We start from the raw sequence: 18,938 nt of genomic DNA on the forward strand, positions 1-18,938 counted from the left end.
GCTCTATTGTTTTCTTTTGATATAACATGTTACATTCAATTTTTATTTACATTTTACAGTGTGCCAACATTGAGCTCAAGTCTGATTCTGATTCATGCTTCCAGCTGAGCCAGTACCACAGAAATTCCACATCCATTCTTCAACTTGAGGCCCATAACGTTAAATTGACTTTTATGAAGCCAATATCTACTCAACTCCAAATCCCATGATCCCTATGAGCAGTTCACAGGCAATGGGTCTAGACATTTCTGGCGGCTTTTGTATTCTCGCAGCAGCCATTTTGGAAACGAAGTGATTGGTTTTATTGTATAGCTTCATGACCTCACTCAATCAACTTAGTCTCCTCTGTTTTGGTAACAGATGCAACCCAGCATGCTAGCATACCAATTCTCTCACGTGCACAGGGAAATCTCACAGGCTATAGAAAGTAAACAGGATTATACTGGCTACCCCTGGTCCCACTGTAAACAGCCCATAATGGCAACGTTCATTCTAAATCCTTCCATCTCTTTCTCTTTCTCCTCCATCGCTGAAGCCCCCCTCCCCATTTTTTTCTATTAAACATGGAGGTTAATCCTGGGCTCCCCTTGTCCCTGGTGCTATGGCCCGGGATAAGCTGTCAGAGCTGGGCCAGAGATACTGCGCTCTTCCAATCGTCACAGCCCAAGTGCAGTGAACCAAGGGTAAGGATGCTTGTGGATAATACAAACTCAGTGATTTAATTTTAAATAGAAAGTTAAAATGAATGGAAGTCTGTGATATGTATCTGAGTATTACTGGAATAGACTAATGTTTTTATTTGGGACTTAACTAGCAGTACTCACTTTTTGGTGAAATCAAGTGTCATTAGAAGAGTGAAAACAGAATATCTTGGTATTCTAGGATATCTATGTACCATATTTCTTGAACTATAAGTCACACTTTTTTCATGGTTTGAATGGTCCTGCGACTTATACTCTGGTGCGACTTATATATTACATTTTTCACACTAAAGCCACGAGAGGGCGCTCTAAGCTTGTGTGCCAGTATTTGCTACTCCTATTACTCCTGTATCACTGTCACTTAGCACTTAACTGCACTGTCTCCTGAAGAAAAAGTTGCTGTCCTGCTGCAAGTAGTGAAATATGCAGCTGAAAACGGTAATCGAGCAGCAGAACGAAAGTTTGGAGTGAGCGAGAAACTTGTGAGGGACTGGTGGAAAGCAGGGATGGAGAACACAGCTTCACAGTAACCGGGAGGGTGCACTATGCAACTTTTCTGGAAGTCATTGGATGGATCGAGAAAGCATGAACTTCAGTGACAACTGAAACCATCCTGTCGGGATTCAGAAAGGCCGGAATAATTCTAACTGGAACTGATGCTGAGTCTGAGGACAGCTACGCAGAAGAGGAAGCGGCGCTCTGTTTACTTCCGGAGGTCGAGGAGTTGCTCAGAAGTGACATCGAGGATGAAGAATTCAATGGATTTATTGATTTGGAGTGAGATAAATTTGGAGTGAGTTCAGTAAACTTGTTCTGTTGTTTATTCAATAGTTATCCGAATAACTTTCCGTATGTGATGTTAACAGCCTGTTGTTCTCTGTTCTATTGATATTACTGTAACTTGCCTTTCAAGAGGAAATGTTGGTTTCTGGTCTTTGATTTTATAAAATAAATTTCCTCCAACAAGTGTGACTTATAGTCTGGTGTGACTTATATATGTTTTTTCTTCTTCATGACACATTTTTGGCTGGCGCGACTTATACTCCGGAGCGAAAATATGGTATGTTGTTATTTGCAATTGTATAGACTTGATATTGCTATTGACTTGGATATTGCTATTAAGTTTCATGCTCAGTTTTTGCTCATTGAGACTGCTGTAAAATAACTGTAAAAGATACTACAGTCACAACTGAACCAAGGTTTCCAGTGCCTTAACTAGTGGATAGACATGCATGTTCCTCAATCTGAGTATGTACAGGCCATGCCTCTTGTGAAAGTTCAGAACCTCCAGAATTCATTGAGCTAAAAAGGCTGCATTAGCACTGATTCATAAGTGGCCGCATGTGCTGGTGTTTAGTAAGTGACAATTCAGATCAGAGAGTCCTTTTATGTTTAAACCAACTAGATTTCAACATTGAAACTGGCAACCCAAATGAGAGACTCATGTGAGGCTCATTCTGCTTTCTGATTTTCATTTTGAGAACCAAAACACCAAATTAGAACAAAAACAACTTGGCCACCATGTCCAATGTTTTTGTAATTAAGAATAAATCAGCATAACAAAACATGTTTGCCTGTATCCAGGGACACAGTTTGGTCATGTTTATGAAATTTAAAAACAAAATACAGTTTCTTTAACAATGCTACCCTACTTTAGATTCTCAGATTCTTACAATTTTGGGTAAACTTCCATTAACAATAACAGAATTCATTTTGATTGTAAAGAAAAATGCTATCCAACAGTTGTCCAGTGCTAACCAGCATAGCCCTCCTGGTAGACCAAACAACCAAACTGTGCCATTTCCTTCAAAATAAACCCTGACAAGCTGACAGCAAATGGCTCCAGCAGCAACAGCGCATTCATCCACTCCAGCCTGAGAGCCATTGACACAAATACACTGACCCATACTGTGGCTCCGGTCTATAGTGGCAGGCTAAAGCTGAGTGATGAATCGCTAATGACTGCACTTGTAACAGATGTCACCAAAGTCAATGTCTCTTTCCATATTAGTCCTCTTTCACTCTACATGCCTGCTGCATTGAGAGGGAAGTCAATAGTGTTCAGTCAGGAGAGAAGTCATAGAAACCCAAAATAGCAGCTGGGCTCACCCAACTTAACTTTTAAGGCAAAATTGAGTTTTTTCCATGTGGCTGGATATAGACCTTTTTACTTAAAGTTCAAAACCAAGCTATGTAAACTAATTCTAGCTTTCAAGGAGGAAATGATGAATACATTTAAAATCCCGTCTTAAACCATGACCTTACACTGACGCCATTTACATATTAACAGATGGGTTCATATGAAGAAAGGATCAAATGGATAAAATCTTCATGTGTTAGATGATGAGCAAATTTAAAATGTGCATAATTTATAAATGAAAATACATAAATCAAAAAGACAGATGAATCTTGGCATGAGCATGACACTAATGGTTGCAATGGTAATGACAGGCCAAAACTAAAAAAGTGTGAAGAAAACTGAGAATTTTGAAAATCTGCTGTAATTTCACAGCTGCAATAATTATCAGGTTAGGATTTATTCCTGCTAAGTGACAGCTCCCATTGATGCAGCCACTGGTGTGGAAGAAAGGAGAAAGATGGAGGGCCTAGTTAAAATGCTGTGCCACTGTATCAATATCTGAAATGTGTATACAATTTTCAGTCATTTGACCATAGTTTTCCATTATGCACAAAGACACAACACTGAAATAACAAAACTTTTTTATAGAGCTCCAGCTAATGAAGACTAGTCAGTGATTCATTTTACAATCACTCAGATAGTCAGCGGATTATTTGTGTTACATTGTGACCTTTTAAATCAGATATTAAAGAAAAAAAAATACCAGTTCAACAAAAAGTTGAAACATGGTGACTGGAGTCTTCCACATAGAGAATAATTATGGATAAAGTGTATTATTGATTAAACTTCTTTATTCTCTTTGACATTATGATTTTATAATACTAATGCCTTTATATCTTTACAAAATGTCTGTATTGTTCAGATAACGATTACATATTAAAATACGACTACAATTGTTTTTTTTTGTAGTTGACTAGTTACATTTAGTCATTTAATCATGGCAGCCCTACTATCCTAGAAAAGCTGTATAGAAAAACAGAGCAGTTTCATAAAAGCACTTATCTTCAATACCACAGAGATGTTCTCTGGAAACCACTATTGCAAGCACACTTGCATACTGTTATTTTGATCTAATATCAAAAGCTCACCCAGGCTTTGGCCATGGAAAATACAAACCAATCACTTCAATGTCTCTTATTCTGTTTGTTGGATTCAACCTTTGCTCTTTGAGGTCATTATTTCTTTACACATTATAATTAAGCCAACACGAACATTTTATGTACTTGAAAAACCAAAAGCCTTGACTTGAATACTAAAAGCAAAAGGCAATGTAAAGATCCTTATAATAGCCATGAGCGGAAACTCGAAAAATGGTAAGTGCATTATGCACTAGTTGTGCAATGGGGGAAAAAAATGTACATTAATGTAATGGTGCAAGTCAAGAATCAGCCCTTTGGATGCTCATTAACTCAATACAGCAAGGCTGTCCATTGTGCTCTAATAGACTTTACCTGGAATTGTTAAATGACTTATCATATCACCTTGCATAACACAATAGGAGAACTATTTATAGATATGCAGGTTTACAGCTGAAGGCAAACTCTCAACTACTCAACATCGTCCTGTCTTCTTTTTGCATTTCTCGTTGCTTGGCTGAAAGTTGTAGCCTGACCTTTTTCGAAGTTTGAACCAATGAAGACTGACAGCCAATCAACATAATTTAAAGCATGCGATGAGATGGTGATTAAAACCGCGTGCCAGAAGTTTCACACATCAGACAATAAAGACCGACAGCTCATATATCAACTCCTTGAGCAACATTCAAAGCAAGTGCATTCGCAAAGACAACAAATGGCAACCCACATCTCAGCAAAGCTCTCCTGACAGCAACACATCTAAATTTAAACTGCAATAACTCATCTGATGCCGCCCCTGGTAGTAGTTGCCTTGTTAGACCCCATCCCCAGACCCTGTTAGGCTATGGGTGTAGTTGGGTGACTCACCGGTTCTTTAGCTTGCTGCGCTAACACGGCGTAGGTGGAGATGCGACTGCACAGGCATTTGGTGTGGACAGCGGTGGAGGCTTGTGTTTGGCAGCCCTCTGTGCCCCAGTTTTCTGCGCCAGCTTCCCTAGAGGGGGGAGGAGAAGAGGGGGAGATGGGGGTGTCAGGAGAGTGGGAACAGTGAGAGAGACGCAGTTGCATACAAACACAGTAGTGACGTGGACATGCGTGTATGAAATTGGTTTAACGTTGTTTACATCAACAGCAGAATGACAAAAGCAGGAAGAATTCAAGAGCAATTAAAACCACTTTGATGTTTAACTTTACCTGTAGAAACGCATAGGATAGTCATGTTAACAGTCAGGCAAAGTATGGTCCTATCCAGCAATGATAACGATATGATAATTTTTCTGATGAAAGGTCTGCCACCTACTTCTCTCCATGGAGATGTTATTGCTTTGCATAGAATAGACTTCAGTACGCTGTCTATCTAGCGCTTTTTTTTTTTCATTATGAATGTCTTTACTGTGAAAAACCACATTACTGCTTAAGAACACCTTTGAAAAATGCAGTGTTATTGTGAAAACACTCACCTCTCCACAGAACTGACCTGCAATGGGCAGTATCGGTAGTAGTATCGGCTTTAATGCCATACTGTGAGACATTCCAGGCAATGCAATAACATTGGAGCAAGGACCCTTAACCAGAAGTTGCAAAAAAATAGAACTGTGACCTACTCCATGTTTATCGGTATCTTCAAACTAGTTGTGTATTTTGTCCTAGAGCCACAGAAACTCACTTAGCATGCCACAACACAAATACTAGGAATACTCAATTTTGTAATCATCTGTAAAAATCCAGTTGAATGAGATGAAATACTCAACCATAAACCATTAAGTTTACAAGGACCCTTTGCTTATTTCCTTAAAGTTTGACACTCATAACTCACTCCTGACAGATACTTTGCATTAAAAGGCAATGTCACCCCATGTGAGCCGTGTTCGGCACCCTAAATACTTTCGAATCTCCCTATGCTCATTTATTTCTGTCTCCACTTTGCGCAGCCATTAATATCTCCTTGATGCAAAATCTGACTTTAAGCCAACAAAAGAGTGGCCCCAAGTGGACAGGACAAATTCATTAAAATGACCAATAGCTTTGATATTGAGTGAACAATTGGGGATTTTTATTCTTCCTTCCTTTTTCTTTTCTGACCCTTGACTGCCAAGTAAACGTTCACAGTTTGAGAGCTTAGTGCCAAGATTGATCAATAAAATTCTAATAGGACTAATTATGCTGCTGCTCCGTCTACGCATTAACCTTCCATATAACCCTGAGCATACAGTTCTAGCTAGCCACCAGAGAACAAGAGATGCTATGAAGGACCTCCTTTATAATCGGTCATTGAGACGTTGCCGGGGTTACGAAGGCTACTTAATGATAGGTCCCACAAGGAGACTTAGAGAAGACAGTTCAAATAGCTTTTACAATTAATTCACATATATATATGCAGAAAAAGTCCTAATGTTGTAGACCTCGAGTTAATTCTGATTTGAGTGGAAGAAGAAATAGGTCTTCTGGAAGGTTTCCACTGTGTAGGCTGTGTTCATTGTATTGAGAGAGGGTTATAAAAAGTGAAGGTAACCACAAAGTATGGGTAATAGTTTGCATGTTGAATATATTCATTGCATCTATTTCTTTTACATCTAGAGTTTTATATAGATCCAAGGCACAAAGATAGCTTGGAAAAGAATAAAGCTCATAATGGCAAAGATTTGAAAGACTGACCTGATGATGTTAGACTTACCTATTAATGCTCTATTTATTTCCACTCTATAACACATATTTTTCACAATGCTGCAGACTTACTATGTAATCCATAATCCTGAGACTTATATAGAAAGACCATTTACCATAAATGCAGCGGGTAAACAAAGGCTCAACGGCTGTGAGTAGAATGTAGGGACTGGCTTCATTTAAAATACTGAAATTTAAGACATTTAAGACATTTACAGACAGTGGACAGGTTTTTCAGATTCACAGATGAGACATGTCAGTTTGTAGCTGTGGTATAGGCACATTAAGCAACATGGAGCCATGTGTTTTGCAGTTTTGATGACTCTGCATTATGTGTTAAAAAGGTAATACAATAAAGCAAACAGAGGATAATAATAATACCTAAATATTTTCTTGATTATCTCTATACAGACAATATTTTGACAGGTGAATGCTTTGATTGCAGAAGTATCAGCTGTATTTTTATTTTGTTTATTTTTAGGCTTTTCATATACTTTCATATAGTTGATTGAAAACCACGTTGATACTTTGCAGTGACACTGGGAATGTTCTACAAGTATCTCTATGGGTGAAATGTTCACCAGTTACCATGGTGACACAATGCACAGTTTGGCAAACACTGTCCAGTTTTAAGGTTGTCTGAACGCTTGAGAAAAAATAGAAAATGGACTGAAACACATTTTCTGAAGCCTGTGATATTCAAGTGTTCATGGTCCTGTTTATGAAGTTGGCTGTGGCATTATGCTTGCTAGATTGTGATTATAAGGGACAAAATATTTTATCAGAAGTGCCTTTTGTTTAGACTGTAATGGTGTTTTTGGGGCTTATAAATGCAAAAATCTGAAAGCACCCTCCAGAGTGGAAAAGTTGAATACGCTCCGCTGTAGCGTTTCTGTCTAAACTGCCCAAGACGCAAAACTCTGGTCAGATCTGCTCACGCTGCGTAGGTGTTTACCACCTACCCGTCTGGCATGCATACTCAATCAAATTCCACACACTTTTGTGTCATTGTATGCACACAGATTTCCTCCCGTAAACACTCGTCTAAATGTGGAATAAAAAGTGAAGACGCGACTCCACTTTTGCATCTTCTGCTCAGACTGTCATCATATAAATTTTGCCTGATTTTATGTGTGAGGCTTGTTTAACAGCACAAATCATCTCACCTGTTGTAGTTTCAGTTTTTTTCTGGTCAGATTGTGTTAAATTAAAACTCAGATTGAAGTCTGAACTTGAGTAACAGAGCTTCAGACAAAGCAGCTTCAGACAGAGTAGAGTCTACAATTAACATCACACTCCTAGGACAACAAAAACAACAAAAACTACAATATTCAGTTTTATTATATGCAAAGTTTTCGATATGTTCCACCTCTAAGAGTAAATACTACCACCTGGATCGCATACGCAACCACATTTACATTACGAGCCAGTTAAAGAGAATCCGCCTGGCAACTGTGAATGACATAAATTCCCCATGTGAAATCTCGAAGGCGTGAGGGAACATAAAGAGATATGATTACAGAAGATAAAGCTAAACAAACATACACGCAGTCCATTACAGCATCAGAGCGGTGACACTTCAAAGAGCGGGCGGTGCTTTACAGAGCTGAAGGCCCCACAGACTGTCAGGTAGCAGCTCTGTGGACGGGCCAACGTTCTATTAATGTCATTATACAGGCAGCCATACAGATAAAAAGGCTTTAATTATGATTAGGGATGAAAGTACACAAAGCAAGTAGCTGTTTGTTTAGAAATGTTTGTTCTTGTGTGTTGATCACGGATAATTAAAGATGTTAGGAATATAAATGGGAAACTTCAGAAGATTTTACAAAGGCTTTAGATATCAGTGTTTACATGAACACCAGAAATCTTATCTTTATCTATCATTATCTCATTTTAAGAGTTATTGGAATATTGAGATGTTATGTAAACATGTTACATTTGATATGAGTAATCTGATTTCTTTCTGATTATTCACACCAGTGCAGGTTATGACACAGATCATTTTGCCTAAAAGAAAGAAAGAAAAAAAAAAAGGTATATTTTATATGACATAGAAGTTAGTTACTCTCCATTCAAAAACACTATTAACTGATTCACTTTGTAAACACACAACAAAACCTGATTTAATTGTGTTATCTTGTTATTCTAGTTATCTGATTTCCAGTGTATAGTTAGTATTTGGATTAGCAACTGAAGAAAGAGTTGACATTTTTAAAGTTGCTTAATGGTCACCGTAGCAGTAATATTAGTGGTTGAAGTTGTACTCATGTCAGTCATATTTTTCCACTTTTTTGAGGACCTTTCAAAGCCTCAATAAGATAAAATATATAACTTGAAACATAGACTGTGTTACCATGGTAATGTACAGTGCCACTCAAAAGTTTGAACACACTATTTCATTCAATGTATTCCCAGGTAGATTCTCATGGAAGGCATCAAAAGTATAAAGAGAAAAAAGGAGCAAAAATGAACTCAAAACATGCTATATATTTCTGATTCCTCAAATTAGCCACACTTTGTTTTAATGACTGTTTTGCAGGGTACACAGTGTACAAAGCTACTAATGTTTACAATGATCCAGTTTATCTTATACAGCATAAAATATCTGGTAAAATAAATGTTATTATTATTTTTGCTACTGCGTTTACTTTGTGTTTTCAGTTGATCTGCAGCCTTGAACTCTCCTCTTATCACAGCAAACACATGCACAATACAAAAGGTGTGGGCTACAAAATCATCTGCACTTCACGCTTCTTTTACACAATGATTTGAACCTGACATAATCCACAGATGTTCCAAAACGCCTGTTAAACTATGCCGTTATATACACTTTATATAACAACTTTGAAAATTGCCATGTTTTTGAGTGGTTTGTTCCTGACACAATTACAAAAAGGTGGGTTTTCTAACATAACAGCGGCAGCTATTTGTTCATCCTTATTGCTTGTAAAATGATGTTCCAACTGTTAGGACAAATGAGAAAAATACTTCCCGGACAACGGCGTAAATTGACCTTTTGTGCCCACTGAGAATAAATTGGCACAGAGTGTTGACAGAAAGGCCAGCGCTTTGAAAACCAATTGTAACCTGCAGAACGAAACAAAAGAGGTTAAACATGCTTTGAATCTATAAAAGATACGGAGCACTGACAAAGAGACGCCATCATTCTCAGTCGATACATATTCACTGTTAAGCATTTGAAACCTTTATTACAACAAAATGTGTTGTTCTACACTGATGCGATAACGATTTACATTAGTGGCTAATTTAGCTGGTGGCATGGCTGTCAACGCTGATTTATGAGAAGACTGGGCTCTAAATACACTATTTGGCGTAACAGTGGTCACAGCGCATACGGCACATCCTATTTTTCAGTTTTATGACAGCATTATAAAACTCAAAATAGTTAGTGACAGAGACTTTATTATTGTTAGAATAAACTTAAACACATGTTTTAATAGTATGTAGACATGATTGGCTGCATAAAAACACATCAATGGTTGAGCGGTCAGATCCACTGACCCACAGGTTGGCAGTGCAATTCTAGATCCCACAGATGAATGCTGTCATTATGTCAGTAGGCAAGACACTTAACCAACCTCGCCCCTATGTCTGCGGAAACTGGTGTGTGAATGGGTGAGTGGTTCCTTGTTGTAAAGCACTTTTGAGTGCTTTAAATGTGGAAAAGGGCAGTACAAAAATGTGACCATTTACCATTTAGAGCAGACATGTCAAAATCAGGCCTGGGGACCAAATTTGGCCCACAATATAATTATATTTGGCACGATGGATTATATCAGATATGTATTAGAGCTGGCCTGCTGACTACAGATAGGCTATAAAGACATTATTTATTTAATATTGTGTTATTATTTTATATTATGCTTGTTCTGGATTCAATTTTTAAGCAAAACTATTATTAAACATTTATTTTAATAAGAAAAGGTTTAACATTACATATCTCGAAAGCGGAGAAAACATGCAGATGTTGTTGAAATTTTTCAATTAATATTTAGTTTGGCCCACGACTTAGTCCCAGTTTTTAATTTTGGCCCTCTGTGAATTTGAGTTTGACACCCCTGATTTAGAGAGTGAAGATTCTGATCAGAGAGAGGTTTAAACCAACTGAATTTCAGCAACCCAAATGAGAGACTCATATGAGGCTCATTCTGCTTTCTGACTGAATTACTGTCTTGAGAAACAAAGCACCAAATAAAAACACCAACCGTTTCGCCATCATGTCTAATGCTTTCTGTAACCAAGAATAAATTAGCATAACAATCGTTACCAGTAAAAGCTATACCTGATTTGAGCACGTCTACCTCATATCTGGGGACTCAGTTAGACCATGTTTACTGAATATGAAATCAAAACCTTACATACCGTTCCTTTGAAGTATCGCCAACTTAAAGCTACTTGAACTACCTAACTGAAAACCATGGTTATTAATAAGCTTTGTGCTAGAAATATATGGATTTCTATTGATTTATGGTGAGAAGATGAGACATGCACCTTAAAGTCATATTTTGTGAAATGTCTGAAATATGCTTTGTCTTGTGATGGACTAGCCGTTTAGAGTCATTATTATGCTGCTGGTATAGGGTTTTCAGAATATAAGTGAGGAGGAGCATTTACTTGGGGCTGATGGGATCCATTTCAATAGACTGCATCTCTGCTGACTAGCACCATTGACATTCAGCAAAGGCTCTGTGTTGTGTCCTTTTACTCTCAATACATCTGGAAAGCACTGAAGCACATCTTCACATGACACCAATCATCTGCACTCACTTAGCCCACGATAGAGCCTATTATGCATCACTGACCAGCCCGCATTCACACAACACAGAGGCAGCACCATGTGTGGCTATATGCATGTATAAATATATTTGACCCAGATTTTATCCCTGTAGGATGTAAGCTCTCTGAATGGTGGCTGATGTAAAGATGCCGGTTACAAATGGAAGAACATGCCATCCCCTAATCTCGAGCTTACTGAGAGGGCTGTGGAAAGTCGACAGAGCTTATGCTTCAAATCTACATGTGTGGCTTCTCAGACATCATTTATTTATAAGAAGATTTAGGCAAATACATACTCCTATCCAAATAGTTTGTCATACTGACCTTAGGGAACCGTTTTGTAGAGTTATTTGCAAATGCATGACTCATTGTCCATTATCCTAACATATCTGCATTGTTTTGACCACAACTGCTAAAGAATGTGTATAAAATATTGAACTTGTGTAAGGATTATTGTAATACACTGACACCAACAAGGCTTGATATTACTGCATTAGTGCCCTCCTGATTATAGGTATAGGAAGAGATGTTTGTGGCAAGATCAGAGATTGCAACATTCCCATTGCCAAATACCAAATGCTGCTGAGTCATGACTTGGCAAAATAAAGTGTTGTTGCTTAAAACTAACATTTGTTAAGGCAACATCGCAGTATAAGTCATAAGTGTTGCCAAGTTTAATCACATATTTCTTCTGTATTACAAACTCATGTACTATTTCATTAAACATGATTAATGTAAAGTGATCAGTTCTTTCATTTCATTTGTTATACTGGAAATAAAGATTAAGGTACATTAATCTGGCTGGATTCTGTTATGTTTTTCAGCAGGTTCCTCTTCTGTAGCATTAGATAGAAAACATCTACATCAAGACAACACAGCCACACTACAATACCCACCCACTCACAGTGCAGCCTTCAGCCAGAAAAAGCTGTATGTCTCTATGCTATCAGAGCAGCTAATCCTTAAATAGAGCTTAAACAACGGATAGATATGCTCTTTACAAAGTTTACCTGTTATATTGGACAGTTTTCACATTACCAGTTAGGTGATTCTCAGACAACAATTTCTGCATATTCTTAAGATCAGAGTTTATACCAGGATAAGAGTTAAAAATGAATAAATAAAAAACATCAACACCTGGATATTATAATGATTTTTAAAAATTGCACAAAAAGCAAGAAGAAAAAGTAAAGGTCCTAAAATACTTCCTTGCGGTGTGTATGTTAGCTACAGTCAACAAACAAATACCTTGCCTGAAGAGAAACGCCATTGCAAATGTACAACTCTTAATCCTTTGCATTTCCTCGCAGAATTCATGTAACATTACTCTATAAATCTGCAGCCTGCTTCCTCCTGCAGTCCCTACTTCCCTGCATGTGCAGCTTTGTCACTGACCTGTTCTGGCCCAGTCGGCTCTCTGGCACGGCCCTGGGCTAATTTATAAGCTTCTTTTCCCAGATTAGCTTTCTTCCTGATGTGTGAGCTACTGAGCAAACCGGGCGTGCGAAGATAGGCTGTAGCTTTTCAACTCCGAGCACAAATGACCTGCCATCTCAGCTGCTTTCCTGGAAGCCAAAAGAGGTTCTTGCATAAAAAAAAGGTTATCCAGTTATTATTGGTGCACCTACAAGAGGGGTAATGTCGGAAAGCGAAAAACTGTGACGCGGCTAGCATGTTGCCATCGGCTTAACAACATATTTTGGGGTCATTAGGTCATATCTTACAGCCTCGAATTACTGACATACTGTCCCTTAGTCACATAAGCCAATACCATTTACCAGTGAGTAATATGCATGGCATAGTAGTACTGATGTCACTTTTCTATTGATGGTAAGCAAAATCCCCTGAAGCTGTCAACCAAATTTAAAAGAACAGAAATAATTCATAGCAGGGTCTGACTTACCCAACAGCTGTCACTGTTTCCAGGTGCACGAAAGCGGAAACAATTCCAGGTAGCAAGGATTGTTTTTTCCGTGTTAATCCAAATTAAAAAGAACTGGAAATGCCTTCTTCCATTTTGGTCTGGACAGTATTCCTGTTAGAAAGTACTTCATACTAACTCAGTGCTAACTTCACATCTCAGAATTGACAACTCTTCAAACACCTACAAAAGCACCCATGCCTTTACAGTAATGTTTAAAATACCTAAACATTACATTACATGCAGAAATATCCTTAAAGTGAAAAGCTAGTACAGATCCAAAAGCACCAGATTTAGCAGAATTGGTGCGTGTAAACGTTGCCGGTTTCGTGTCTCCCTCTCCTCGCTCATGCAGTGTTTGACATAGTCTTGATCCCTTCTGCTCTGTCAGATGGAAAAGTGGAGCAAGCCCTATCAGCCTCCACCCCCCCTCCTGCTCCTTCTTGTGGCTAAACTATTAAGAGGAGTGTTAACGCATGTGACCAGACATATTTAAGTAGGCTTTAGTCACACCGGTAATGGAGTCAAAATGATACAAAGATGACGCAAAATAATGCTAGTACTGTTAAATAAATAAATCAAATTAAAAAAAAGAATAAAAAACATATGAAGAAATAAATCTATAATGATAATCTATAATAATAAATTTGTCCTCTGAAAAATATTTTAAGGTGAGACATTTATTTCAACTGAAGTCATTTTTTACTTTTGAAGCCTTTTCGAGTATGGGCCATTCCTGGACATATACAGGATTTCACCAACTCATTGTAGACAGCTATACAGAGGAGTACCTGTGTAATATAATAATATCAATTATACACTAACAAATGTTTTCTCTATTTGAATTATTATCACAACAAAATTGTGTGACACATGTAATTTTTTATTATATTGCTATTTTCTAATGTATGTCATAAGGTTGTTTGCTCATTTGGACCATTTCATCCTTGGAATTGCAAATCGCTGCTTAACAAAATGTAGTGGGTAACTTGAAAACTACTGCTTCATGACATCACAAGGTGGAGCATTTTGAGCCTTGGCAATGTGGACAGACTAATAAAGGGCTTTTCAAATACAAAAAACAAAACATAACTCCAGGTATGTTTTTGATGAGGTAACAACTTTCTAACATGACTTCAATCTCATAAGAGTCAGTTCGGTATAATATAGGAGCTTTAAGTATTTAGACGTCATTGTAATCTGTTAAAAGGCTAGATTTTATTATTTGTATTTTTTTTTTAAATTTATGTGTCATTTGAATTTAGTGAAAATTCCTTTGCAGCATTAGCATTTCCCTCTTTTACTACTTAAGAAATGCCTCTTGATAAAATAAACAAGCATTTTTCTATATGCTTATTTTCATTATTGGATGTGCAATCTTTATACAATTTAACTGGAATGATGAAGTTGTACTGTAAGTGCAATCACCTCCTGGAACCATACAACGTCTGATTGAGGTCTTCTAAGAAATTGGTCCACGCACAGGCCATTATTATGACTGGGTTAGTAGTGTGTTTTTTTCCCCCACTGATCCCAGATCGCGCTGAAGACCATTGGGGATTAGAAATAGGATTAGCTGACCTTCCACCTCTCATGGGTTTAGTGCCATGAATCTATCAGCAGTGCATATTACAATTGACTGCAGCCTAGTCTATATGCACTTTCCTATGCACAGTGAGATTATAGGTCTAGCGTTTCAGGCCATTTGAATGACAGCAGTGTTTATTTCAATCTGCATAGTATGAGCAATTCATGAATACAATTGTAAGAAGAAGTTAAGAGCTATAGAACAAGGTTGGTACACTTGGGAGTTATAAAAGACTTTATAAGGGTTTTGTTTGTAATGAACTTGATTTTAACCTTTAAAATGCCTAAGGGGTACAGGTATGTTTTGCACTTTAAAGATTTAAGAGCAACAAATGTAAGGTCAGAAATTATATTGCAATAGAAAGCCAGATGTATATTTCAATGTATTATTCATACATTTTCTGGAGCCTTTCCCAGCTACAATAGTTCTCTGAGGAGGTATATACCCTGGACAGCAGCCAGTTAGTCTCAGGGCTGACAACAGAGTCAGAGACATTTATTTTCACATAAATTCGCTATGATTATTTACCAATTCATATTTACAACTTAGGACAGAGGGACAAAGCCAGAGAAACCATGGTAACAGAAGACATTCAAACTTCGATATTCTGACAGAGAATAAGCTCTGTGCACAACAGCACCGGCAACACTACGTTCTGTTCAATTTTATCTCTATAAGGTTTTTAGCGATTACGTCAAAATGAACAGCAGTGAACAGGGTGCTGTGGATGTAAGTCTCTAACAACATGTTAAAAAGTACACAGATAAAATGAATACTTCAGTGAAGGACATTTTTAGAAAGATGTTTGTCTCTCAGTGCTAACGCTGATCCTACTTTTGAGGCATAATCAATATTAAAACTAGATTCTAGACATAAAAATAACTGGGTAGTCATTATTTTAATTAATTCAAATTTTATTAAGCTGTTTATTTTATGTTTTACAATTTTAATAAAAGTGATAGTAAGCTTTGAGACAGAGCCTGTTAAACCCACAACATGCATGTCAGGAAAACTGGATAACTGGCCTAGTTCAATAAGAACTGATTTTTAAAACACAGGTAAATAAATGCATAAATTATAAATGAGCTGTTTGAATCTCCCAGATCCCAATAACAAGTCTGTAAGTGCTGGTATGTATTCGTGTGTGCAGTACAATTACATAGACTAGGCAATGCGTTTAACTGCACAGTGTAAGAAACAGCCAAGAAAATATTGCACACTTTTTTTTATTAACAAATAGAGGTTCAGTGTGTTTATTTGTGCTGTGGGGAGTAAAGAATTTGTGAGTAATGCGGTTCTTAGCATGTTCAAAAATCAAGATCTCAGATATGTCAGACAGCACTTTTTATCATCACTTAAGCTGCAAAGCTGTATTGTTAATACTGACCTGACTGTCCCACCTCTATGGTCTATGACCAGCAGGTAGACTTGCACAAGAAGGTTGTGCTTTGGGGCTAAGACAAATTGAACTGAGCTTGTTTAGCGCACGCACGAGTTCTGTGTGCATGCAAACGTTGTAACTGTGGTGGTGAAACATCTTTTGCTTCTCTCAGCTACCACAGAATCTGTCAATCTTCCACTAACAAAATGTTACAAATTTCAAATCATGTTAAACACCAGCCAGAGTCTACACACCACCAGTGGGGCAGAGGGGAACAGGTTGGGCTGGGTTTGCGGAAGACTGGCGCATGGGGGAAATCACAGAGCCATGGTAGAGCAGTGCGTTTTGGGCGGGCAGATGGCGCCGGCATATGGGCCTGTTAGGGGCTAAATAAATAAATAAACACTCACACATAAATACCAAGATGAACTGTGAGCGCTGCACACTGCTGGCCAATGTAGCCCGCGCAGAATTAAAACTCCCATGCAGAAAAAGGCAGTGCTTACTTGCAGGTTTCTAAATAGCAGTTCCGTGGGATGACAAATGACAATGGGAATTAGAATGTGTGCTTTGCTAATCCTCCATCCATACACAGTGTAAGTGTGTCTCTGCCGTAGACTGTATAAAGAAGTGGACTAAGGGAGTGTGACGTCACCCACAGCGCTCGACTCCAGTCAGATGAAGTCACAGGAGTGAATTTGGAGCCAGTTCCATATTAGGAATAGAAATTTATTTACGGACAAAACAGCTAAATAAAAACACCAGGATCATGTAGAGCGTGTTAATGCGAACAAGGCTGACAAGGATCACAGGAGCAGTTACAGACAGAGAGGTAACAATTTTTCAGTCGATGGAGCCGGAAATGCCCCCACGAACACTTCCTAGTTGGAACGTGTCCACTTATATATACAGTCTATGGTCTCTGCTAATGGAAAGTATGTTTGCTGTTGATACTAAATCAGCACTTATTCTAACGGCACATACCAATGTGGAATAAAAACCCACCAAGAAAACTTAACAAAAGTCTACGAGCAAAACTAAATGCTTTACTTTAATACATGCATCACGAATTTCGGACTTCCAGTCATTGTGCAATGCCTACTGGGAAGGATTTTCCGAAAAAGTGAGCATCAAACCGCCACCGTTTGTTTTTCCAGTGGGATGCGTCTATTGAAAAAGCTGGTCTTTTCTAGTCTTTTGAACCATATCACTTTTGTTTCTGGTTCTGATATTGTCATATTTTAGTTTTGGGCATCGTAATTGTGTGGTTGTTGGATGTCCTTACAGCGGAAAACGGCAAGAGAAATTTGTTTGCTAATTTCATAACTGCAAAAGGTAATCAGATCTGTGTGACTGCAAACCTCTGTTCAAACTGTTTCTCTTCCCAACAGAACTGAAAAATAGTGAAAGGCGAAGGGCAGTATTGATACTCAGGAAGGACGAAAAAGGAAACCTTTGGCTGCCTAAGAAATCATCCCGAGTTTGCAGCGAACATTTTGTATGTGAAGTGCTAACAAAGCAAAACCCAGATCCCTCGCTCCACCTTGGTTACAAATTTAAAAAGTCAACACCAAAGCGAAAGGCACCAGCTGTTCACCAAGAAACAACTTCCACTGCAAAGCGATCAAGACGTGATGTTACTGTATAGCCACAAGAACAAGAAAGTGCGAGCTCGGCCTGTTTGTCTTCTGCACATCTCGCCTAACAAATGGGATTTTGCTTTGATGACGCTCCACATACAAAATGTTTGCTGAAAACTTGGGATTGGGATAGGCAGTCAAAGGTTTCCTTTTTTCGTCTTTCCTGTGGATCAATACTGCCCATCGCTTTCGCCTTTCACTATTTTTCAATTTTGTTGGGAAGAGAAACAGTTTGAATGGAGGTTTGTAGTCACACAGATCTGATTCCCTTTTACATTTTTGGAGTTCGCAAATTTCTGAAGCCCATTTCTTGGGCCATTTTCCGCTGTTAGGACATCGAACAACCACACAATTACAATCCCAAAACTAAAATATGACAATATCAGAACCAGAAACAAAAGCGATGTGGTTCAAAAGACTAGAAAATCCCACTGGGGAAACAAACATGGCGATCTGATGCTCACTTTTTCGGAAAATCCTTCCCAGTATGCAATGACCGGAAGTCCAAAATACGTGATGCATGTATTGACTTGACGGTGAAAGTTAAAAACATTGTAGACCTATACTTGATGTTTACAGTCTTTAAAAAAATAGAAATGGTTTATTATATTAAGTGTTTCTAGTGGTCCAAAAACTTATAGAATGCTAACAACAAATAACATGCTAACGGCACATTTCTTGGTTTGTGGCCAATAAAAACGTTTTGTAATTAGATACAGACAGCACACAGCAGTTTTATTTTGGCCCTAAGAGCTGCTTTTACAATATAGCTGTACTGGGGAAAAGCCAATTTTACTTCATTAGATTAAAAAAAAAGAAAAGGAAAAAAAATAAAACAAGTACAGCCCCTTTAACTCAGCTGTGGTGTTTGTGCGTTCTAAATGATGGATTGTATTAATAATTTTCAATATGTAAGCAATAAATATTTTTGCAAACACTGAAGCTGCAGATATCAACATGACTAACAGCCCTTTCTGTCCCTTTGATTGGCAGACTTTATTTCTGACAGCATTTTAAAATCAATTTG

At 38.0% G+C, this 18,938-nt stretch overlaps 1 protein-coding gene across 1 annotated transcript in view; it reads right to left on the bottom strand.

Annotated features, from left to right (window-relative positions):
- The window catches only part of adgrb2 (adhesion G protein-coupled receptor B2), a 198,544-nt gene that overhangs the window by 62,365 nt on the left and 117,241 nt on the right, over positions 1-18,938 (bottom strand). The window contains exon 16 of the mRNA XM_055157617.1: positions 4,785-4,911. Coding sequence (XP_055013592.1) covers positions 4,785-4,911 — 127 coding nt within the window. The remainder of the gene's footprint in view (positions 1-4,784; positions 4,912-18,938) is intronic.

This window comes from Boleophthalmus pectinirostris, unplaced genomic scaffold (assembly GCF_026225935.1).
Source record: "Boleophthalmus pectinirostris isolate CB_2022bp ecotype Guang Dong unplaced genomic scaffold, ASM2622593v1 HiC_scaffold_21, whole genome shotgun sequence".
NCBI classification, from domain to species: Eukaryota; Metazoa; Chordata; class Actinopteri; order Gobiiformes; family Gobiidae; genus Boleophthalmus; species Boleophthalmus pectinirostris.